Genomic DNA, 25031 nt, shown 5'->3' on the forward strand with positions numbered 1-25031 from the left:
TGCTTTCCTCACTTGATTATCATGTGGAACATTGTGTCAGTTAGTTAAGATGATGTCCAAGCCTTCAGCCAATACACCCAACAAGAAAAGCCATGCCCAGAAGGAGACGTCTGGAGTTGAATAGAAGACCTCTTCTCTCACGCCCTGCTAAAAGCTAATGTCAAAAATCAGCACTGCCACAACCACCCACCCACCGCCCCCCCCCCCAAAAAAAAAAAAAAGAGGCTGGAATGACCGCTCAGGAAGGATTTTTGTTTTCAAATCAATTTTTTCATTCCATTATTTTTTGCTCGGAGTGGGGCACAACAAACCCCACTGACAGTTCATGAGTACCCTCTTCTCCTGTCTAGAGTCCACTATCACTCACTTTACAACAATGATACCAAAGATGACATATATATTATGCAGACCAGAATCACTAAACAGGTAGCGACTGACCTTCTAGTACCACCTGAACATAGTCTTGAGCAGACATCTTGTCCTTGCGCACAAAGCACTGGTAAGCTCCACCATCACTCTTGGCCATGCCATCCATAATAAGGTTCTCCCGGTTGATGCCAGTGATCCGGACATTGTTACCAGGGTTGATGATTTCACCGTTACGATACCAGGAGAGCTCCTGGTCTTCAGTTCCCATCACACTACAGGACAAGGACACTTGACTACCAACACTGCTTTTTACTTTCCGTGGGCTAATCGTGGCTTTTAGTGGTTCTGAAGATTTAAATCAAAATAAGGGAGAGGGAAAGGGAAATAGAGAACATTAAGTATGCACATACATTTATGTGCAAGTAACAAATTAATTCTCATTAAGGAGAACAATAAAAATCACAGCTATACCCTTCTGAAAAAAAAACCCACAAACAAACAACAGATGACTGTGTGTGCTCTAAACAAGCATTTTGGCCACCAACATCCATGACACAAAACATAGACCTATAGGGATAACCTCCTTAACATGTGATATAATCCTGTAGACCATGCCTAAATGAACAGTAGGAGCAGATCTACTGAGTAACACTGTTACTCCTGAGGGTCTAACAATGGCATTACACATGTTTTGGGAGGGTAGGACGTTACTTCAGATTAGTTCAGTGTGGACATTGGAACTGATAAATCGGGTGCATTCCTGAAGCTTATCTTCTGCTTTAATTTTCTGCAAAAGGAACCCAGTTCACATATTTCAAAACCACTCCCTGATGTGAACAAGTGCAGTAAATGTCAATAACCAGGAGATTAGCTTTTAAGAGTGGAAGATCCACATTAAAATGTTAATACAGGTGCATGCATAGACATCTGTAAGATCTGTCCATATGTAAGTGTTTCTGTGTGTGGGCTCACTAAATTTTCTGCTTCAGCATGGGAAGACTACAGTATTTTCAAATCAGCTTTAAAAAACAGTAGGACATAGGTAATGCAAGTTTTATATTGTGAAAAAAAAGAGGATTAACAGTTTTGAAATAAAGTCATAAATGCAAATGCGAGGATAACAATCTTTATCCTGCCAGCTAACAGTTACTGGCACTACTGAACGCAGATCTCATCTCATGTTTTGCATATTTTGATATGACTTCCTAATAAAGATAAGGGACCACTATCAAAAGCGATATCATCTCTGATACTAAATACATACCATCCTATTTATTTTTTTTCCAGCTTGCATACATGAAGACGCACACATGTATACGCATGCTTATACCTAAAAATTTCCTCAGCTAACTCATTCACTTTACAGAACATTTTATAACACACATATGGAATAAATCTTTAGTGGCCCATTGGGAACAGAGGCCTAGAAAAAACCACATAGGTCAGTGGCCTCAGTCATTCTGGACCACAGACATGTATGTAACAGACCTTTCTTCTAAAGTGGCCCAGAGCAAGAGTTAATCTGTGCTCATATGTATGTTACAAGACACTGAACATCTCCATGTTTCCTATCCAAAAGACCACAAAGGCTCAAAACTGCCAATGAGCCATTAAACAAAATAGACACACTCAAGTGCACCACCAACATCTCAGAGCCATGATGATGCAAGAAAGTGAACCACATCGTCCATTGCAGAGGAGAGTAAAACTCCTTCGCCCAGCTGTTGCTTCCTACCAAGCTGATCCAGAAGAAATCTACTGGCTGTTTGACCACTGAGTCCATAAGCAAAATGTATCACCAGGCACTGGGAATACTTTCAGTATCACTAGCAATACCATTACATCATGTCTCTGGAAGTTTTGACTTTGTATCATACAACGCAGACTGAATTTAACTCATTTTTATGAGTACATTTAGAACCAAAGCTCCTCTGTTATCATTCACGAATTACTGATCTTTGATCTTGGTTTTATTTTGCCCAAATACATTATGTGTAATTATTTGTGAAGACATTTTTATGGCTTGAACTGTTCACAAACTTCTCCTTTTTCAGTTTGCTAGTCATGCTGTATAGGTGGAAACGTTAGTTCACAAAGCATTATTTCTATTCCAGGAAATAATTTTTTTTTAACAATAGAAGAATAACACTTTTCCAGTGCAGTGCTTCTGGGTAATAATTATCTTTGTAGAATTTGTGAAACATTCAGAATATTCACACATGAATACTCAACTGAGGGGAGATATGAGTATTCAATATTACCGAACAGCATGAGTCATGACAATGAGAGTTTGGCAGCTTTATTCATGAGAACATTTGCAATTTCTTTTTAAGCATCCAATTCAAGCTTCTAAATTACATATCCTCCATGTGATAAATTATATAGCTACATTATAAATTGCATCTATTTGCACTTCTGATCGCTCAATTGTCCAATGAACTCATCTCCACAGAGCCTACTTTCTGTTGTTCCACAACTTTGAGAAGTTTAAGCATTGCTAAAGTAAAGTAACAAAACAAAAGGTACAGCAAGATACGGCAACACCTTCCCTGATGCAAACACCCAGGCAAGAAGTGGCCCAAGAGCTTAACTCAGCCCAGGACTTACGTTTTACATACAGTCGCCCTATCATCTCGGCAGTCCCATAGTTGTTCCACACCTCACAGACGTAGTTGCCCGAGTCCGAGGGACGCGTGTTCTCAATCAGCAGACCTGTAACTGTCTGCCGAAACCTGCTGTCAGGCTCCCAGGGAACGTTGTCCTTCAGCCAACGATACTTTGGTGCGGGGTGCCCTGATGCTTTGCAAGGCAGCTCCACTCGCTGTCCTGCCATGGCTTTACGGTGGTCAAACCCATCTAGAATAGATGGAGCTGAATTCGCTGGATCTGAAAGAGCAAACAGCAGTTTTCAGTGGGAGCATTAAAATTCTTTCATTCACTAAGCAATATGCTAGTATTTTGTCTCCTGCATTTTGTGACTCACTAGCCCAGTGTTTTATGTACTACAGTTTGCTACTGTGACCCAGCCATCAGTCTCCAATATCTCAGTAGTGGTGGCTGAGATCCAGAAGCATGTACTACTGAAGCATCTCATCACTACTTGGAAATCCTCTCACTGGATTTTTTCCAGGTGGCAACCATTTCTTTGGTCATCCTCCATGTCCCCTATCAGAGGAATGGAGAGCCAGAAATGTGTTGCCTTAACAATTATTACTGTTATCCCTGCACTATTCCAGTAGAATGAAGCCAACACATTCTTCGTGCTTCTCAGTGGTCTGAAGGCTTTGAATTAAAGGAGCGATTTAATTAAGGGAATACGCTTGTCAGGAGAGAAATGGGCAAAGACACAGGAATTTCTATCTTTAGTCTAACTGACAGACGAGCCTTTTCTTCTTCTCTAGAAAAATAACTTAACGTGACAAGACCAACATACAACTCAATACCCCAAATTTCTGTGCTCAACTTACTGAGAAAAGCAGCTCTCAAACCACACACTTGTGTAGCATCTGGCATATATTTATGTATCTCACAGAAGTCTGGCAGAGTGCCTTCACCAGAGGTGCATGTACCCCACCAGAAATAGTACTCTGTGTGTGATTTCGGCTTTTGAAGTTTGAAAACTTTTGGAGGAAGAGGCTGACGTGATTTACAGTTTTGTGCAGCATGCAGCATGATGGAAGCCAATCCTGGAGCTATTGCAAGATAAATACTGAACACTAAATCAACAAATATTCATCTAAGTATTTTCTCATCACATGCACCCACTTTGCTAAGACTGCACAAAGAAACTCCACATACTGATTAACTCCTTTTACTCCTATCTGACACACCCATCTCTTTTTGGGTATATCCACATCATAGTTGCCTGGGTGTAGGTGTGATTGCAACCAGTTGACATTTTCAAGTGGTCTTTGAGTCAGCTAGCGCAGATACTGCTCACAGGGCAGCTGCAGCAGGTTCCTGTTAAGAGCTGGAGAGATTACAGGAGCAGTTCATGCTGAATTCAAGCTGCTCAAGCAATAGTGTAACCAGTACCCGAGCTAGTTAGTTTAAAACTAGTTTAGATATATCTTCATGAACTGCAGCCACACCTGGGAGGGTACACTTGAGAACAAATAGCTAGAGGCATTATGCAAGTTATACTATCAATCCAGAAACTAAAATTGTGATGGTAAACAAATGGGCTAAGTAAATTTTATGTGAATATCTAGATAAAACCCTAAATGCCTCAATGTTCAATGAAAGATGACCACATAGGTTTTTCTGCTCTCTAGGTGCCAGCAAAAAGTTGAGCTGCTGAAGGCAAAACCACATTCAGTTTACAGCAACTTACTGTCTGTCTGTCATTGTAGTTAAACAAATGATTTTGCATGTATCAGTAGCCTCAAGGTCCATATTTGGCATCAAGATGGGTTATATTTTTGAGTTTGCCATGCTGTTTATGTCTGGCTTAGTGAAAGCACAATCTGCCAGGATGCTATTGGGAAGGCCAATGTCAATTTGACTAATTGATTAGCCAGCTCCTTTCTCGCCTTTTGGGTCATCGGGCATCTATGTTTTCAGTGCATAGATTCTTTGTGCAGCCTGAGGAATTAACTCAGTAAAAATGTAAGCATGCGAGAAATTACGGCTCTGGCTCTTAGGAAGGTTACATCTAGACAAAATCAATTTCTTCAATTGAAAGTAATAATTAAATAATAAAAAAGTAGAACTGACTTTTAAAGGTATTGTCTGTGCATTCCTACTCAAAACTCACAGTAGCTTTGTATCTTCTCCATACACTTTTAACTTCAAAAGACTTTGTGAAGGATATATGCGGTCCCGTGTGCAACCCTTTGAGTACAAAAATACAAAGTACCGCATGGACTTCGAAACAGGATGGGGGCCACCAGGGGAGGAATTAAAGTAATGGTAAGGAAAAGTTGTGGCTAGTAAATATCACACTCCAACAGCCTCCTAGATTGCTGCTGAGAACCGCATATGCTTTGATGCTGCGCCCAGGCAAAGTGCGAAACCATGTCAGGCAAACAGCTGATGGCGACAGCAAAGCAGCCGCTGCCCTCCTGCCCCCATGCCTAGGTAGAAGGCTGGGAAGCCAGGCAGGCTGCCCCCAGGAGCTGGGGGTTATGGCAGCAGATGCCATGGGTGGCACAGCCACCTTCTGCAGCTACCATTTCTCACCCTTCAAGCACAGCACACCAGTCCCTGGGTCCTCTACCGCAGGTTCACTTCGCTTCACTTTTTCCCTTCTCAAACTGAGCCTTGGCAGGAGTAGCCCAGCCTGGAGTCCCATCCGCAGAACAGCTAAACTGGGATTTGCCTACATACTTGAGAAGCCTCGAGCTGGTTCTTGAAGAAGTATTTAAAATATATTCAGGGATACACAAAATATGATTCCAGTGACCTGCTTTCTTGCACTCTGTACTTATATATTTAAATGGATGGTAAAAAAAATCTCTTTGGGATGTCCCTGGAACAGACTCCTATTTAGAGCGCCTATGTCGCATATATTCCAGTTAAGAAAAGAAAAAGAAAAGAAAAGAAAAGAAAAGAAAAGAAAAGAAAAGAAAAGAAAAGAAAAGAAAAGAAAAGAAAAGAAAAGAAAAGAAAAGAAAAGAAAAGAAAAGAAAAGAGAAAAAAGAAAAGAAAAGAAAAGAAAAGAAAAGAAAAGAAAAGAAAAGAAAAGAGAAAAAAGAAAAGAAAAGAAAAGAAAAGAAAAGAAAAGAAAAGAAAAGAAAAGAAAAGAAAAGAAAAGAAAAGAAAAGAAAAGAGAAAAGAAAAGAAAAGAAAAGAGAAAAAAGAAAAGAAAAGAAAAGAAAAGAAAAGAAAAGAAAAGAAAAGAAAAGAAAAGAAAAGAAAAGAAAAGAAAAGAAAAGAAAAGAAAAGAAAAAAGAAAAGAAAAGAAAAGAAAAGAAAAGAAAAAAGAAAAGAAAAGAAAAGAAAAAAGAAAAGAAAAGAAAAGAAAAGAAAAGAAAAGAAAAGAAAAGAAAAGAAAAGAAAAGAAAAGAAAAGAAAAGAAAAGAAAAGAAAAGAAAAGAAAAGAAAAGAAAAGAAAAGAAAAGAAAAGAAAAGAAAAGAAAAGAAAAGAAAAGAAGCACAAAAGAAATCCCAGGGTTCATCTGCAATCACATGCAATGAGGCAAATAGCAAAGCAACATAACCCAATTCCAGTACATGGTACGGACTCTTTTGAATGATTGTTTTACTATGCTTTAACAGTCAGCTGCAAATGACTTCTCGCAAGAACAATGGCAGAAAAACTGAGGCAAAATACTGTTCTAAAATATTCTACTTTGGATCTTCTTTGAAGGACAGAGCAAGAAACTCATTATGCTTTCAAAATCATAAGGATTTTTTGGAGGTTGGGGGTTAAAAAATGGTAAAGATTTTGGGAGCTGGGATTCATGGCTGGACAAAATTATTTTTGGAAAAGCACACTATAATGGGCATTAGAGGAATATTCTGCAACATGTTAATGGCCTTGGTTTTAATTTTATTTAGAAAGGCCACATGATTTCAAGGAGATATTCTTGCTCCAAATGAAATTTAGAACTCTGCTTTGGTCATAGGCATATTAATTATTCACAGGTGTATTTGCTTTTATATGCACATTACCTTTCTCACTCATTCAAACAATAACAAAGCTTTCCTCATGTTAAAAATATGGTCAGGAGACTATGATCAATATCTACCACAAACTATTTCATCCCCAAATAAGCAAAGAATATTTATGTATGTAAAAGGCAGGCAAAAATGTAGGTGTCATGCAAGCAGACCTTTCACAACTATGTTCATGGATTCTCTGATCTCAGTTATTAAAGGACTCACTATTTTAAAACATAAATTCCAGAAAAGAAAAAAGAAAACCTGATAGAGAAATATTAAGAGACAAACCCTGTCCATAACTGCTGCACTTGTTCAGTAGACTAACAGGACTGGAAATCAGAGCCCACTGTAGCTCTAATAGAGAATAATTAACCCCACTGAATTAAAAAAGCCAGCTATTGCTTTTACCCAGGTAAAATTTCCTATTTTGATTTGGTCTGTGGAGAAGAATAGAAAAGGGGACTCCAGACAGAGCACATCTTTTAGGCTACTGAATTGCAAACAAGACAGAGCTTTCATTTTTCCCCTTTTGTTCAGTGAAATAACTAGAAATTTTCCTGTGGTAACCAAGATACAAGCCTGATTTTATTTATGTTACCACTGGCTCAGCCTTAGCATGATTTCATACGGAAGCAGACCATATTATGGAGCCAGCTAGAAGGATAGGACCCTGCCTATCCTTATAAGACCAAAGCAGGGAGATTATTGTGCAGGAAAACTACTTCATCTGGCTGGGAAAAGCAGAGGCAAGAGTTTTACCCACAGGGGAGACTTATCAAAGGAAGAAACTCCCGGATCTGACTGGTAAGTGATTCTAACCTGAACAATCACACTATTTTTTTTATCATTAGTATATTTAAGTACTGACTTGTGTATTCAGAAGGCTCCAGAATCCTTTAGCAATGACCATTTTGGAGGAGGGCAGGAAGTATGTTACTAATGCAACACCTTGTGCCCACCTCTGTCTCCCTTAGGGCTCTCAAACAGAGGGTGGAGAGCTGAGATCTAATCACTAGATTTTTTTTTTCCTGACAAGAAGACCAAAAGACAAGAGGACAAGGTCAAAAGGAGAATGATCCCACTGATTGTTAGATTGTGAAGGTCACCGTACCCTGACTGATCTTTAGGGTTAGGATCTTTAGGGCAACTTAGTAACAGTGAAAAGGAGAAAAAGTTCTGTGGGCTTTCAGTGGGATGGTGGGCATGTCTTCTGTAAGGCAGGGAGAAAGAAGAGAGGGTCTGGGATACAGTCTTAGCTAACTCTATGGATGTGGGAATACAATTGCAGATTTGCTCACATGGCAACACAGGGTGCAGTTACAGGCACCCAGCAAATGAGGAGAGGAAGGGGAGATGGAGAAGAGCTAATCCTATACAGAGATGTTTGAGAGCAAGTTCCAAAACCAGGCCTGGGGTCTGCCCCTTCTTCTCACCTCACCCACAACTGGTACCTCCTCTCACTGAGACAAAATAGGGAGAAGTTTGGATTGGAGCAGCACCGTACTGATAGCCATAAATGTTGGGGGGGGGGGGTGGGGGGGTGGGAACCCAACAATACATCACACACACAACAATCAGGAGATTATTTACAATTACATGAAGAGGTTAAAATACCCCATCTATCTTTTCACTTTCCTACCTACTGCACAAGGCCATTTGCCCTGGGACTCTTAGCTCTGCCCATGGACAGCCACCAGCTAACATTCCTGCTTGCAGCACTCTGGGTGGCCTGGGACAGGTCATGTACCCCTTCTGCTAGAGATCCCTCCTGGAAGCAGAGAAACACACTGTTTTCCAGAGGAAAGGAGTGTGATGAATGAAAAGGGAGGCTGAGATGCACCTCAGCTAACCTGAGACTCCTGCAGTGGAAATATCTACAGCTGAGCTAAATGTTCTGAGCTCCTGCTATGGTTAACAGAGAGAAATAGGCACCATAAGGCAATTCATCTCACCCCAGAGTGGGCAGCTGCAGTAGGTCAGATGATACACTACCCCTAAAAGTGTTCTTCTGCTTTGGTTACAAAGGGAAGTTCAGGTGACTAGACACTTTCACTGTGCAGGTCTACTTTTAGTGGGAAGAATCCCATCCACAGTCCTTTCACAAAGTACTCTAAACCTACTAAAAATCACTGTACTAAATGCCAGTGCACCCTGCAGGCTCTCTGGAAAAATCTAATAGGAGGTGAAAAACAGAAAAAAGGATTTTAAAATGGGACATTCTAAAAAGGACCACTTCTACCTCCCATTTGATAGATGACTTGGTTGTTAGTGCATACAGGCACAAGCACCTGCCTTGCCAGTTTAGCACACTAGAGAGAGGCATACACAATACTTAATTTAACATGATATATAAAGGAGCACCTGATACAAAAAGTCTTGCACTGTTGCTTTGTCGTGTTTCTCCAGTGTATCTGTGCCTTGTGATACATCGATAGTTGTACAGTCCATCTTCATTCTGTACATCTAAAATATACAAGGCTCCCGTGGATGTGATGAGAAATCTAGGTCCTGAAAGACACAAGAATTTGCAATGTTTAAAATATCTGCAGGTTGTTACTGTGTTCTGCTTGCTCACACTGCGAGATAGAAGACACAGGCTGGAGGGTCCTGAAGGTTTTTTTGCCAGAGTCTAGAAGCTGCCAATTATAAGTTTACTAAGTACTCACTGCAAATGTACATAAAGATATTAATTCATGTGCACTTCTTATAAAAAAGGTAGGGATCTGTAAGGAAAATGTGAGGAATGAAGGAAAGAAATGTGCCATGGTCTATATCACAATCAACAAACAATATCCAAGAGGCATCTGAAATAAAATACAGGGTAAAGAACCAATGCAGAATTTAATCCAGTTTAATTCAGTATTGTAGAGTGATACGATGGCAATTCACCAGCAGAGCTGTCATGTTAAAAAGACAATCTGGGACGGCATGCATAATAAAACAGTATGAGCCGAAATAGCATTTGTTGTCCAGGTACACCAGAAAATTGAGAAAAAGAAGATGATAAAAAGTAAAATTAAAGGGATCAGTGAAAGCAAGAGAAATTCACAGAAGGAGGAAGTTTTTACCCCAAGAATATGGAACGTTTTTGCTAAAGGATTCCGGCCAAAACAACCACGTACTGCACAGCCCTGCTCCACAGCCTGCTTCAGGTGTGATGGGAAAGCAAGGCAGCAAAACCAGCCTTGCTGATGTTGCCTACACTGCTGACCCCAGTGAAGTCGTACACAACTGTGCTAGCTGCAAGCTAGACAGCACGAGTGCCACGAACAGTCCCACCCCACCCTGTCCATGTTTCCTGTGGGTTAAGGCACCCCAGGCCTCAGCAGGACCGGCTGAGCTCTTTGCAGCTCAGTACTTCCACGACCAAGCTACTGGCAGAAGATGAGTTGTTACATTATCTGATCTGCTGTGGTCTTTTTTTTTTAATAATATTGCAGTCTGTGATTAGAGAAGCACAATGTAAGCAGGTAGACAGACTCTGTGTCTAAAAGAAGGGCTTAAATAAACAGCACAGGATGTGTTATTTAATATCCAATTTTTTTTTTTTTTTAATTCTACACAGAAAGGTTTATTTCAGGCAGAAAATTAGGTCCAGCAAAGTGACTGCCCCTTAAAACTGAACAAGACTGACATGCTCATGGTCAGCATTTCCCCCAGTGTTCATTCAAATTGAAAATAATACAGTTGAAAATCTCTTCAAATACATGGTTTTTTATTATTAACTCCAGAATATGTGGAAAACATCATGGTACATATGTACACATGTGCAGTTTTGATCATTTGACACCTGCACAGATGCCTCTGCTCTGTTGTAAATGCGTGTTCTAAAAGCAAGGACACAAAAAAGCTAACATCTACATGGTACATGTTTACTCTAAAGCTTTTCCTGTATTACATTAAATGGAAGTAATGTGGTTAGAATACATTGCAAACTTGGGCCTCACCTGGCCACTCTTTCCATTTAAAAAATACTGCAGTCTAAGTCATGTATGCTTTCCTAAAACTTTTAAACTGGAGGAAATATTAATATCTTTTCTTTTTTATGTCTGCTATTTTTTCTCTAGTAGCTGGTAGCTCTTACAATATACATACCTGTACCTATGCATTATAAAATATACCTGGCTTCCAAATTAGGGGAGGGAATACACAAAGATGAAACTCATTATGAACTAATATTCAGTAATATGCGGTAAGAAATATTTCCTTTTCTTCAGAGCTCTATTTGAGCAATGACTTTTTAATAATTAAGTGTAGCCAGGGTGCTTGGTCACAAACGCATCAGTGGGAAAGCAATCCAGCAGGGAAAAGACAGAAAGGAAATGGTATCATTACAGATGGCAATCTCCTTTAAACCGCAATCTAAAAGAAATGAAAAAAAAAAATTAACAAGCATTTAATTTCGCAGGACAGGACTGACCCTTAGAGCAGAGAATATTGAATAAGGCAACATCAGCCCACCTCTCTCGTCTTTGTATGCATACTGAATTATAAAATAACCACACTGGTGACTTGTCTTGGCTGACCTTGTTCTCCTGAAAGTCCACAAGTGTGGAAGTAGTTAGGTCACAACTTTGGAAAAGCATAAACCACACTGCACATATCCTTCTGAAGTACCTTGTTTGTGCCATAACTAAGAAATTATATTAACAAAATAAATCTCCAGAATGGAGGCACAGAAGATGTTGAGCTACTTGCCTGCACTATATTCCAGCCTAGGGGGGTTTACAGGCTAGGGAGGTTCCTTCTTATACAGGGGCCATATTGACTTCATATGCCTCTGAAAATTTAATTGCTTGCGTACAGAAGGCTTGTGTTTCAACACAAATTACTTATAAACAATTGTACTGTTGAGTAGTAGGAAAAGCACCTGAATAGGTAGTATTTTAGTTTCACAGCCAGGTGTCTGAAATATGGCATTGAAAAGGTTACATGAAAAAAGCAAAGCTATCTTGCATCTTATATTTTAATACGTTAGTTGTAATGTTGGGAGGAAATGATATAGACAGTTAATAAGAATAAGTTAAACCAATAAAATATGTTTTACCTAGCTTCTCAATAAGTTATTTATTTGCTAGTCACAAAATAGCTTGGCTTGACCAAACATGCCAACGAGGTTTTCTACAAATACCAGGCAGCTAACAGCTACCTGCTAGCGACCAGAAAGCATAGTCTGCAAGTGTGCAGGCAATCACCTAGTGAACCCCCTTAACAATCACAGGATTGTTCTTTACCTGCTGTCAGTTATACAGCCCAGCTCCAAAGCCATAGCAAGGAGAATCCTACTGCCTCGTAGGGAGGCAGGCTTATAATGATTCACACAGAAGAAGTACTTCCTGTTGGTCAGAGAATACTACTTTTTTTTTTTTTTTTGGTTGATTCTCACACTGTAACTCCTAGATATAAAGTAATGTTTTATGCTGAGTATTTCTTCCTTTTCCTTTCACAGTCCCCAATTACTCAGACATAAACACTTGTCCCATTCCACTCTACCGCCTCATCACATAGGTACTCAACATCTGTACCCTTTAACAAGGTTTACCTTTACCCCTAGCTCTAGGTTAGAAGGATATTTAGAATTTTGGTGTGAAAACCATGGGCTGTTTGACTTCTGTGTCACATGCAGATTCTGCACTACTGAAATATTCATAAAGCAAATCTACCTTTGCCAAGAAATATGTTATAAGGACTACAGGTAATTAAAGCACAGTTATCTCCCTTAGTCTGTAGGCAGCATAAAATGACAGCTTGAGGAGACCGGAATCACATTTAAGGACTTTACTTGGGGTTAATGATGGGTATGCAGCAAAGGCAATCTCTTTTTGCTTCTGTTTCCAGCTGTGTGAGCATTAACCAGCTCTGTGTTTCAGACAGCACAGCCAGTTCAGACATGTGCTTGCCCACAGCAATACCACTTAGCTGGCAGGGCTGCCAGGCTGCTGAACCAGCCCTGCGTATATCATGCAGACATGTCCTCTGCAGCCCGATCAAGACTTAGATCAGACTTTTCAATCTGGGATGTAACTCCGTTACCAAACTGTGCAGGGGTAGATGTTGGTGGAGACGCTGCTCAGCTGCTATCACATCACAGTACCAGGAACACATAAAAAGGTGCTAATGGGATGGTTATGACCATTTTGGTCCCTCCAGTAAATCTGCACATGCTGAGCATTTGTGTCAAGCAAGTGGAACCTGAACAGCTGAGAGGCAGAGATGTGCTCCTTGTACAATGGCTTCATGTAGCTTTCTTTTTCTGGGATCCAGTTTTACCTTTGCTAAATATACATAATTCCATTTCTACAAAGAGTCACACTGTTGGAGACTACTGGTATGCACAAGTTTAAGATCATACAAATGTGTCCAAAGTTTAAAAATTAATTCCTTTCTCGATGCTTTTCTAAAGTTCTCACTATTTTCAGATCCTCTGCACAATTTTGAGATATGGTCTATACAGGCCAGCATTAATAATTAAATTTGTCTCTCTTCTTAGGATAAGCATGAAGCAACTGTCACAGAAATTAAGTTAGAAGATCAAAATCAGAGCTTCCCTTAAAACTGAAAGCTCACTTCCTCAGTATTTCTACCTTGTATACATTATTGCTGCTAATACTTGCGCTGGAATCGAAACTGGGGAAACGGGAGTGGCTACTGCCAGGCTGAAGATTATGTATACATTTGTGGGCCATTTCCAGATCTCATAGTACTGACTTATATTTGCAAGTGACGCCTTCCCTCCTCAGTCCGGGAAGCAAGTTTCCTCAGATGCAGTTATACATCTAGGTCAATGAGAGTGGGTACACTTATTAAAAGCCTGCCACTTAATAAAAGAGGCTTGTGAAAGCTGTGCAGAGCCAAGAAATTGTTCAGTGTTATCTTGTTATATTTTCTAGAGAAGTTATGAACATACTTGAGCTATCTAACACTGCTTATATCATCTTCCTTTTGGAAATTACTCAGGCAATCGTATAATAAAACCTTCAGTTAAAGCATTATCTAGAGATTTTTGCCTCACCCTCTTTAAAGATAACTAGAAGTAAATAGTTATTGCCACCTATCAGATGTTATCCCACAGTATACATTTCTCACCAATACACATCATTTATAATTGCAGGGCTAAAGCTTTTCCTTTTCCTTTCTTCTTCTTAATATATTTTGCATACTTATGTAATGCTTTAATAACCAACCCCTCCTACTGTAAAAACGCGAGACAGAAAAGATGACAGAAAAATAAAAGGGGAAATGCATGTAATTTCTGTCATCTTCTAAACGGAGAGCATTTTCATTAAAACCGACAGGCTGTCAGCTGTGACAAAGTCAAAGTGTTGAGTGTTCTGCCTTCTGTACTTCAAAAAGTGTTTAGAAATGCACCAGGATGGGGATCGACAAGCTTTTATTGTCCTGTTGATCTAGGGGAGTGCTTTCTTCTTGAGGCACATTTAATTTAATCACTCTTGCTTTGCTGTAACAAAGTCTAATTTTTTTGACTCACCTATTTAATATGCCAAATCAGGAGGTTTTTTAATGGAACATCCTTTCAAATAAACTGAAGCTTTTTGTTTGTTTGGCTGTTAGCAGGCTTCAAGGGAGGAAGGCAGAGAAACCTGCTTCACAACAGTTAAAAAGAACACTGTCAAAATATAGCTCATAATTCCCATTTATTACTCCTCCTCAGTAGTGTTTGTATTAATGCCTTGAAAACTTGATTATAATAATTTCAGCATCTGATTTTCAGAGACGTTGAAAGCTTACATCTTTTTTGGTTTTCAATGCTTGGTGACTTTGAAAACCTGGCCCAATATCTGTAGTATGTATTTCATTCAAAGAGTTCAAAGGATGTTAAAAACCCTTACTACGTTTTGCCTTGGTGAGGTGGGCAAGTATAGTAACATATTACTATTTAAAATTTAAATGTTTTACAGAGAAGCTTACCGAGATATGTGGATCAATGTACACAAGTCAGTGGAAAAACAGGGAATGGAACCCATAATTGTTTCTTCAACATCCCATCTGTCATTAATACATAACTTTGCCTTACTGTGAGACTGAAAAAGACCCATATAGATCCAAGGACTAGAAAGACCGTTAGAGTAATTTATTCTCACCTTTCATGCTTCATCCATTAACTCCTGCATCAAGTCCATATCTGGCTATAGCTTTTTTAAAAAGACATTAGTCATGATTAAAGATTTCTTGGAAGTAGAAAGCATGAGATACCCCTGGGTAAATTATTCCAACGGTTAATTATTCTCACTTTTGAAAGTTAGTGTATCGTTTGTAGTCTATCTGGCTTTGACCCCAGCTATTGGATCTTACTGTGCCTTCATTAAAGATTTCCTCTGCAGTTAGAAATCTTCTGCCCATTTAAGTACCTACAGAACATGAGGAAATTACCTCTTAAACCATCTTTCTCCTTAATTAGTTATACAGATTGAACTTCCTAAATCATTTACTGTGAATTATTCATATCTTGAAATATTCCTGTAGCTTTTGCCCAACACCTTAACAACTTTTTGAAGTTCTTTTTCAAGTTTGGATCACGCACATAAGTTCAGTAATGGTTCTGGTAACAGTGAATGCAAAACGTCACCACTCTCTTCTATAGAAGTTTTCCTTCCACTTACACATCAAGGAATTACAGTAGTCCTCTTATCAATGCTAACTAGCTTCAGTTATGCATTGAAAACTGTGATATCCTTTTCAGAGTCATGGACTTGGAAAATAGATTTCCCTGATTCTGTAGATACAACCTATTCTCTGTCTGTCTTGACACTAGGGTTGGCTGCATGAAAAACTACATGTTCAAATCAGACCTCTTTATCACACTATCCAATCTCCCTACGCAACTCACCAAGCCATATCATCATTACACCAACGTTTGAACAGTTTGCATACTTTATTGACATGAGTCTCCTTAAATTTCATTAATTAATTGAAACTTTATGTTTTCATCTGAGATATTACAAACACTTATTTTGAAGCTACATATTTCAAAGTAGTAAGAACCTGAAGAGAACAAACGGGGAAGAGGGAGAGGAAACTGGGTCGTACCTAGGCTTGACCAGCCTGAACTAAGGGCCCCAAATCCCATGACACTTTGGAAGCACACCCCTCATTTTACTCTCTGCTGACTAGTGCCCTAAATAACCTAGTGAATTCATTAAAGTTTAGCTGCATTAGCAAATCGTGTGTTCATTTCTCTAAGTGAGAAGAGGTCACATTAACAATTATGAAATTGCTCTTATGTAAGGTTTTTAATGCTTTCCATTAGACTGTATAATATCAGAGATTAAAATAAAATTTTACAGGTCTGAGTAATAAGTTAAAATAATTCTGTTTAGGTTTCCTATGTGAAATTGTTCTCATGTATAATTCATAAGAAAATGTGAACACATTCCTGTCGAATTAGTGCATAATATTCTTGTACGAAAATTAGAATATTTTAAAACTGTAACATTAATTATTCTTTTATCATGCCTTTTTCCCCCAGTATGCCGTTAGTCTTTAAATAGGGGTAATGTTATCCTCAAGATGGTTTAAAAAATCATATTTTATTTTTACTTTGTTGGAAACACATCTAACGGCATTATGTTATTGCAGTCTAAATTGGGTTGCTAGAAATTAAGAGAACAGATGGCTGTTGTAATCATGTGCCAAATGATAATATAGAACAAATAAACTTTTATCAGCTATATTTGTCACCTCCACTGGATAGAATTGCTTCTGCTAAGCAAGTTTCTAGCATGACCTGTGCATGCAAGGGGAGAAACCTCCCCACAGAGCTAGAGTAACCTATAACTCAGTTTTATAGCACTGCTACAACATCATTCTCAAAGCAAAACAATCTGCTGCTCTGGGCATGGAAAATGTGCTAGAAGCAGCCATGCTTAAACTGTGCCCTGAAGTCACAGTCCTGTGAATGCTTTTGATACACAAACCAAAGATTAGATGAGGAAAGAGAGGGGTGCAGGGAAAGAGGGAGGTAAGGATTTCACTTTTCCAAGCACCGCTCACATAATGTACTCAACCTACATGAGACACCTGGGGTGTTGCTCACCGTAGGTGGTGCAGATGGTCAAAACATGACTACTCTCCTCTGAGCAGCACAGCCTCCCTCCCGGGGATGTAGCCAAGCACACAGGCCCTGCTAGCAGACCTTACAGAGAATAAAACTGATTGTTTTAGCTCCTCATATTCCCTTAGCTCTGAGGTCTATAAATTGCACCTTTAGAACATGTTGCCCACTGCCCTTCTCCCTGTCTGGGACACAACCTGCAGCTGACTTCCAGGAGAACAGGGGCAGGAGGGAAGTCACAGCACTGCCCTACAGCCCAAGGGCAATTAACTTCCTTAATCTCTTACAATAAAATCAGCCCTCCCTTGCGTTACCACCTTCATCCTTCAGGCACACTTGCTGAAGAACCAAATATGTATTTGCATTACCTGGCCTGGTCCTTGTTTTGATAACTGGAGAGGCCACCATGAGCATGACTTGATTTCTGGGAGAAAAATTCAGCGGCAAAGCTTCCCAAGTGTCACCATAGTACGATGCTACTCACGAGGAATTAAGGTCTTTGATCTTCCCATTTTTTCCTGACACAAGGAAAGAAATAAGCATAAAAGCCGTAGGAAGTTGTCTGGGGCAAAGGAGACTGCTCCCATATTTGAGCTATCGTTCTAGGCTCCTCAAAGCTCACAGAGATGTATGTCTATCATAAGACTGAGCCTTCGGGTCTGAAGTTTTCTTCAGTTCCAGAGCAGCCAGAGTTTTCCCTTTTCCTTCTGGTTTTTTGTTTGTCTGTTTGTTTGTTTTCCCAGAATTAAATCTGAGAATTTATAAAACAAGCCAGCAGCCTCACATGAGTTATTTTTCTATTTTATGTAGGCACATTATTGAGTTCAATAAAAAATAACCGAGGTTATCTCTCTGCAAAGAGTTAAGGACGTCTATAAACATTTCTAATCCTATGGCCTGACACGGTTCCAGTTGTAACACAGATGGATTCTTAACTTTGCAAAATTTATGTAGAACTGATAGCTCAAAACTAAGACAGATTTTTTTCTTACACGACCACTCTTTAACCCCTCACCTACTCTACTTCAGTCAGGTCCTTCCTCAGGAAACATCTATTTTAGTGGCAGCTCAGTCTGAATCAGGGGATGCAAGTAAATCTGTTACTGATTGGTCACCCTGCCCCTCGGTCAGAGCTGCCCAAAGTGTGGGAGGTTCAATTCAGGAGAGGAAAGGAGCAAGGTTGTGAAATATTTTCCACTTGATCCTTGAAAGTAGAAAAGCTTAAAGAGGAAAACAGTTAACATCGAATTACTATTATTTTGGCACCTATATCTCTAAGGAATATTAGGGACCAACCATGTCTTTCTGCATCTCTCTAAAGCAAATTGATTTAGTGATATCTAGATACCGTGATGTTTACTTCTCCATTCCAAAATGGTTTACTGTCTCTCATACCTTGAGATTTTGCCATAGCTACAGGTTCCAGATTTCCCTTAATGTTTTGCATGCAGTATTACTACGCTAAGACAACAAACCTGCCTATTTCTTGCATATAGAACCATAAGGTGAATAAAATAAAATGAGAGAGAAAGGGAGAAAGAAACAAAGAGAACGAAAAAAAAAGAAAAAAAAAAGAAAAAAGAAGAAAGAAAGCAAAAAAAAAGAGAAAGACAGAAAGGGGAGGGGGGAGGGAGGGAAATGAAGCTCCAGTTTTGCCTTTATAAATTGAGCTGAGAGAGATTATCTGCTGAATCAATTACTGCATTACCATAGGAACAAGAGTTGTGATACCATGTTGGGTTCACATTCAGACAGGATGAGGCCTGAACGCAACGCTGAAAAATCAAACGGGTCCTGAAAACTGGTGGTATCTGTACTCATGGTTTTAGCTGCTTTAAATTCAACTGTAACATTAGTTCATTTGTGTTTCTTTAATCACAGAATAAGGAAAGACATATGAGTATTAGTGCTATTATATGTGCAGTGCTATCATTTTCTGAATAAGTTTGGATACTAAGATAACGGTCATTCTGAAAACCAGATTGTTAGACAAATTACACAATTCTGAACACATTTTATTGCTCCCTCTCCAGTTTCTGAGACTGCAAAAATGTTTTTCATGCCAATGGTCCATACCAATTCCCCTTATATTATGTATGCAGTATTCAAGTTTATAAAGGAGGAATAAACATGCTTTTTTTTTTTCTTAAAGCATAAATAGATGCAAGAGCTGTATTTTTGTGTACACAGACTAGGTTAGGTTAATTGTTACTACTTTATGATTGTATAGTATAAATGTGACTGATCACATAATGTTTATATTTAATTGTTCACCCTCTTAATCTTTTATGAATATATTAGGCATTAGCAGCTACAATTCTCTACCTGCTGTTGTTAACTGTCAGTCCTCCAGGATATTAAATAAAACTGCCATAATCTTTAATACTGCAATTTTAGATGATTTGGGTCCTTGCGCACTTTGCTGTAGAAGCTGCTTTCCTTATTTCAGCTAGAAAGAAAACAGATAATTTTAAACCTCTAGCTAGTTTTAGGGGCTCTGATTAAAGAGGATTTGGCTTTGCCCATGATATATGGAGCTGTCTAGAGGATTAAAATTTCTTCTCTCAGGCTTTTGCTGGTGCATCCCAAGTAAATAAATAGCCTGCAGCTGACCAGTGGCTTAGCACAGATAAACTTATGCTTTACCCTTTGCAACATCAAGGAACATAACCCATCTCTCCTTCTATCTTCTTGTAAATTTAAACATAAACTTGTCAAGTAAAGGGAGAACCTCCCTCTCCTCTGGCCTGAACAGCAGTTGGTTTATGTCACCATCATCAAATGTGCACTTTAATAGTTTATAGCTTGGAACTCATTGTATGTGCAGAATACGTCCTGTTATAGACAATATGATCAGAATAAATCACAGCCTCACATACACAGAATTACAAATGTCACCAGCAGGAGAATTATTTTGACTAACTGCAAATAATCAATATTATGCTACATTAATTAGGGCAGCTGCAGCTCTGTGGCCCCACATGTTTAACCACATTTATTCTGCAGGTGACTGTGAAGGTAATGAAGCATCTCAACCTGAAGGAACAGTTTTATGAGAAATTTAGAACAGCACCCACTTCCCTTCATGAAAAAATCTATTCCAAGATTCACAAGACATCTGAGTATTCAGAATTTTTATTTAAGATATATGCAGTAACTAACAGACAAAGCCTCATATGGTACATTCTAGTGTAGTATTTTCACCTAATGACTTATTTTGAGAATGTAAAATTAGGGAAACCTAAACAGGTTAGTATGGTTTTAAGCTAATGACTTGGGAAGGAGTTATTAGCTTCCTCGCTCAATTTGAAAAAGTAAACCTATGTTGTTTGCATAAAAAATGTTCAAAATATTCACTGTGGGAGGAAGTAGCTCCACTAGGAATTAGAGCTAAATTAAATAATTTCCCCTGGAGACTCTTGGCCAGTCCCCTCGGAACAGAGTCCAGTGTTCAGTGAATAATTTTTAACAGCAAGAAAAAAGCAATTAATGATGTACATTTCTACCTTTCTGAACAAGACAATAGTGTTAAATCTATGGAGTCATTTTTCAACAACTCTTTAAAAATCAAATTTTTTTTTAAAATTTCCCATACCATTAGCTGCATACTAGAAACTTGCCCTCTCTCATACACACTGAACATACCCAGCTACGGAATATGATGGGAACCTACTTCTATCACTGGTTTATCCTTCCACACAACACAGGTGAGCTCCATTTCATACATTTTGTGGTTTTAACTTCTTTCAGCTCTGACTACCACACATGCATTTACCATTTTTTAAAATAGTCTCCTGACAAGCTAGTGCCATCTTTTAGGACTCAATACACATTTTTCTCAGTATAGAAACATACAGAAACTTCATTGGGTTCCTATACAGAATAGCGTCAGAACAATTGATGAGGCAGTGTTTTAAACGGAAGAGAGAGAGCATCAGGATGACAGTAGTAAGAGCAGAAGTATGTAAAGACTGTTTCGTACTGTATAATGAAACAAAAGAACTCCTCTGGACCCTGATCCCATGAAATTACCCCATAAAGGAATATTAGAAAAGTAGCAACTAAGTATTATACAAGGTAAGTCACATGTATAATTAACTTTGCTGGAAGAAAAAATACCACACACTGATTGTAATTTGAAATAACTGCAAGCAATTCCTGAGAATCTGATTGCAGACTGTATTGCATCAGCATATGCGGATTTAGCATAGCACACATGCAGACCTCGCTTTTTGTGGGTTACGAAGTTTTATAATCCTTACATTTCAATAATCAGAAACACTTTGTGAGTTATATTATAATGTAAGTAGATACAGTTATCAAGCTGTTTATTTTTTGTGCTTTGTCAAGTTAGGCTTTTTGCTGACGTCTTTGGCAAACTAACTTTTTAACAATACAAAGGGTTCAGTAAGTATAACTTTTCAGCACGGATTAAATTCACAGTATGATTTATGCTGAGCATCAACTCAAGACTATGGGGTGTTTCAATCCAACTTAATTTCAAAGAGATATGTGAGATAAAACTAGGAAGGATGTGTAGTTCCAGACCTCTCATAAAGATTACTTTGATTCTGTACTATTACTTCCCTTAGACTGGCAGCACAAAAGAAAATATCATTATAAGCACAACAAGCATCATTCCTTTAGAATAAATGTAAGCATTTTAGGGTTTTTTATTGCCTACTCTGAACGGCTCAGAGAATCATGACTTGGAAGCCTGTCCAGATATCAGGAATGTTATGCAAATATGCCCAAATACATTTCTCAGGTAATTTTCATCATTTGCCTATTTTTATTTGCTTGGGAAATTGAGGCACAGTAAAGCTAATTGATTTGCCTAACCTTATCTCGCACGTTTGTGGCAGATTTGGGAATCTCTGTCCCAGTCCTGGGCTTTGAGCATAAAAGCATCCTTCCTTACTCCTCATTTTACATGCTATGCCTGAAGACTTGCCAGATACTATTCAACCCTTTGTGTAGGTACATAACAAGGACACAGTTTGAATATGTAAAGCTCTGTGCCTGAGCTAAATGTTACTACTATTCTACTATTTCAGTTGTCAGAGTGTTCACAACCACACTTGTTTTGTTTGCACTGTTGCTCATTCTGTATGAAGATCTCAGAAAAAATTATTTTGAAAATATAGACTTTTGCCAGACTAATGTTGCAGGCAAGCCTATGTTAAACATTCTTCTGCCCTTCCTGAGCTTTTCCTGTACTTAAAGATACAATTAGGTTTACAAATGATGAAAACCATCTATTTTGTTAACCCTTACAGCTCTATTTTAGGGTTGCATGGCACTATTTATTAAGCAATGAGAGCCACCATAATGTGTTTTCTTCTATCTTTTAAATGATGAATGTTAAGTAAACAGAGGTGTTTTAGAACAAACTACTGCAAACTCATATTCTAAATATTAGACTTTAGGCTTTTTTCCACTTTTAAAATTTATTTTTGAAGAAGCATAGCATTAGATTAAAAAAAAAAAACAGCAAAATAAAAATGTCAAAGCAGACAGGGACCAGCATTGCCTGGACCCTAAGCAGTCTTCCTGAGCAGTCATTCTCTCTTTCTTTATCTCCACAGGCCATTAAAGAACGTGTTGAGTCACAGAGTGACCTTGCTTGTCAGCATCATATGACAGCACAGGCCTTGACCATGCTAATAACATTTATACATGAAGATCTATATAATTGACATTTCTTGCATTCCCAGAAAATGCAAGCGGCATAAAGTTGTCTAAACAGGATTGACTTGACAGAAATGCCTACGCATGTACAGCACATTCAGTCCATCCAAGGTGTGCAGAATCTAAAGTGTCCGCTTTGCACCAATGGTCAGTGTAGTACAACTGTTGTAGCGTACACAGGGTAAGTCAGACCCATCCGTGACCCCTTGCACAACAGTAGGTGTAGAACAACAACGGCCAACTGCACGCATGGAATTTGTGTTTAAAGGATTAGCACATGGGGATAAAATACACCTTTAAGTAGAGGAACATTATGAAACCTGTGAACCATATATGTGTGTCTCATTTAAGCCATTAGAACATGGCTTAAAAGGAATTTAAAGTTGTACCAGTGGTCTGTTGTTCTTACTTGCGCATGACAGTTGCCTGAAAAGAGATGTGACACTCTGTACACGGTGCTTTAAATGCATAAGGTCTAAAAGTACTCTTTTTTTGACAAATTCACCTAATGAAAGGATATTCACCCAATTTACTTCAATGTATTTCTTTTTCTTGAGAAAAGACAGCACAGTTTTGGGGACTTGACATTTTACGTGAGCATTCAAAAAATGCTAGCGTCATGTAGATAAGAACATTTAAAAATAATTATTCTTATTTTTCAAAACCAGGCAGCAAAAAAGTAGTAAAGAAAAAGCTCTGAACTAAAACTATTTTTCTACTCTTTTCTTGATATTCAACTTTAATCTGGGTATACTCTTTTATGCAGCCAATGGCTTAGGGATGTGAACAGCCATAAATGAATCTTATAAAAAGAAAATTAATGTAGCAAAACCTGACAGCTGTATGACATTTATTTTAAGCAAATTCTGCGTTGGTTCAATCTCTTGAGCAACTGTTATTTGGTCAACATTATTGCTTTCATAGTTCACAGTCTTTATCTCCCAGGAGAAAGCCAATTTTTCTTCACTCGAATTCTCTTAGGCAGAGCCCCAAGAGTTTGTATCACTGACCCTAGCATTTGCATTCAACACCATGTCCACAGTCGAGACACAGTATCTCCCTCCCTAGAGCATTTTCATTAAAAAGGTGGAACATATATGCAATCCCTGTAAATTGAGCCTTGTTGACTTTACATTCTTCCTGGAGCAAAGGGAACATTGTACAGAGCACAGCACATTGCAGAGCAAAGAACACAGATAGGAGAAAAATTAAATAAATAATATCCAAAATATCCAAAAGTCAATATACCGTATTTCATTTCTTTTTCTTTCTGACAGTAGCATTGGCCCCAGAGTGTAGTAAGGAGCAGTTCAATAATAACGATCTAAGGCTGGTCTTCAATAGAGACTCAACAGCTGACAGCTCTTCTGTTCAAATTGACAAGAGCACAAAGAAAGGCTTGAATAATTAATTGTAAATGGATGGATGTGATCTGATTGTGTGACCAACCTGTTACATTGACTTGCTTTGACCTAATCTTTCAAAATGAGATATTAAAGCTGAAACTCTCCTACGCTTTTTTCCTATTACCTGGCTAGCTCTTCTTCTGTGGCACAGTCTGCAGAGTATACCCATGAGATGATAGGTGCCAAGGGAGAGATCTGATTTCACTTGGGTGGCTAGGACTCTGTACTGCAAGCCTGCCTGGTCTCTATAAAAAGTACTCTTAAATTCTACTATGCGGATGCAGCCATCAAAAAAAACAGGGATGGGGAAAGTGACATTACCAAAGGTAACAGCTATTCACTAATTAATTTCTTCATACCTTAAAAAAAAAGTTAAATTAAAAGCTACTCTTTCTCACTTAATTTCTGAGATGTTTTTTAGCTAATTTTTGCTAGAATAATTTCCCATTTAAATAGAAGCTGCAAACACCTGAACATTCAGAGGCAAGCTATGCTATTAACGCCTTTTAAAACATAACCTGCACTTATTTTTTCTAGGGACCTAATATGTTAAAATGCATGACTTCAGCGTAGCGTTGTCTTTTAGCTCATACGCTGCTTTTTCTGCATCAGCAACCCTCAAGTATCGGTGGCACAATAAACCTTTGTTTAACCAGCATTCACCATACTTGGGTGACAGAAATAGCAGGTACCCAATAATTTCTGGTTGCTAAAGTTCATATAGGTCTTTTAATATGAGAAGGAAAGATTGCTATTTTAGGCTGCCCAGGGTCTGAGAATGTGTAGTTAAATGCTGATTCTGTGTTTTGAAAGAGTATTTGCTATAGTTAATTGGTAAACCCTTGCTACACTGTACCTTGGGAAACTGAGATTTTTTCAGTGATGAG

General features: G+C 38.6%; 1 protein-coding gene across 2 annotated transcripts in view; it reads right to left on the bottom strand.

Annotated features, from left to right (window-relative positions):
- DSCAM (DS cell adhesion molecule) overlaps positions 1-25031 on the bottom strand; it is a 390627-nt gene that overhangs the window by 194569 nt on the left and 171027 nt on the right. For both annotated transcript variants that reach the window (XM_075172878.1, XM_075172887.1), the window contains exons 2-4: positions 9337-9483; positions 2977-3255; positions 439-714 (exon numbers count right to left, since the gene is read on the bottom strand). In XM_075172878.1, the coding sequence (XP_075028979.1) occupies positions 439-714; positions 2977-3255; positions 9337-9483 (702 nt within the window). The remainder of the gene's footprint in view (positions 1-438; positions 715-2976; positions 3256-9336; positions 9484-25031) is intronic.

The sequence above is a fragment of the Calonectris borealis genome, chromosome 1 (genome assembly GCF_964195595.1).
Source record: "Calonectris borealis chromosome 1, bCalBor7.hap1.2, whole genome shotgun sequence".
In the NCBI taxonomy this organism is placed as follows: Eukaryota; Metazoa; Chordata; class Aves; order Procellariiformes; family Procellariidae; genus Calonectris; species Calonectris borealis.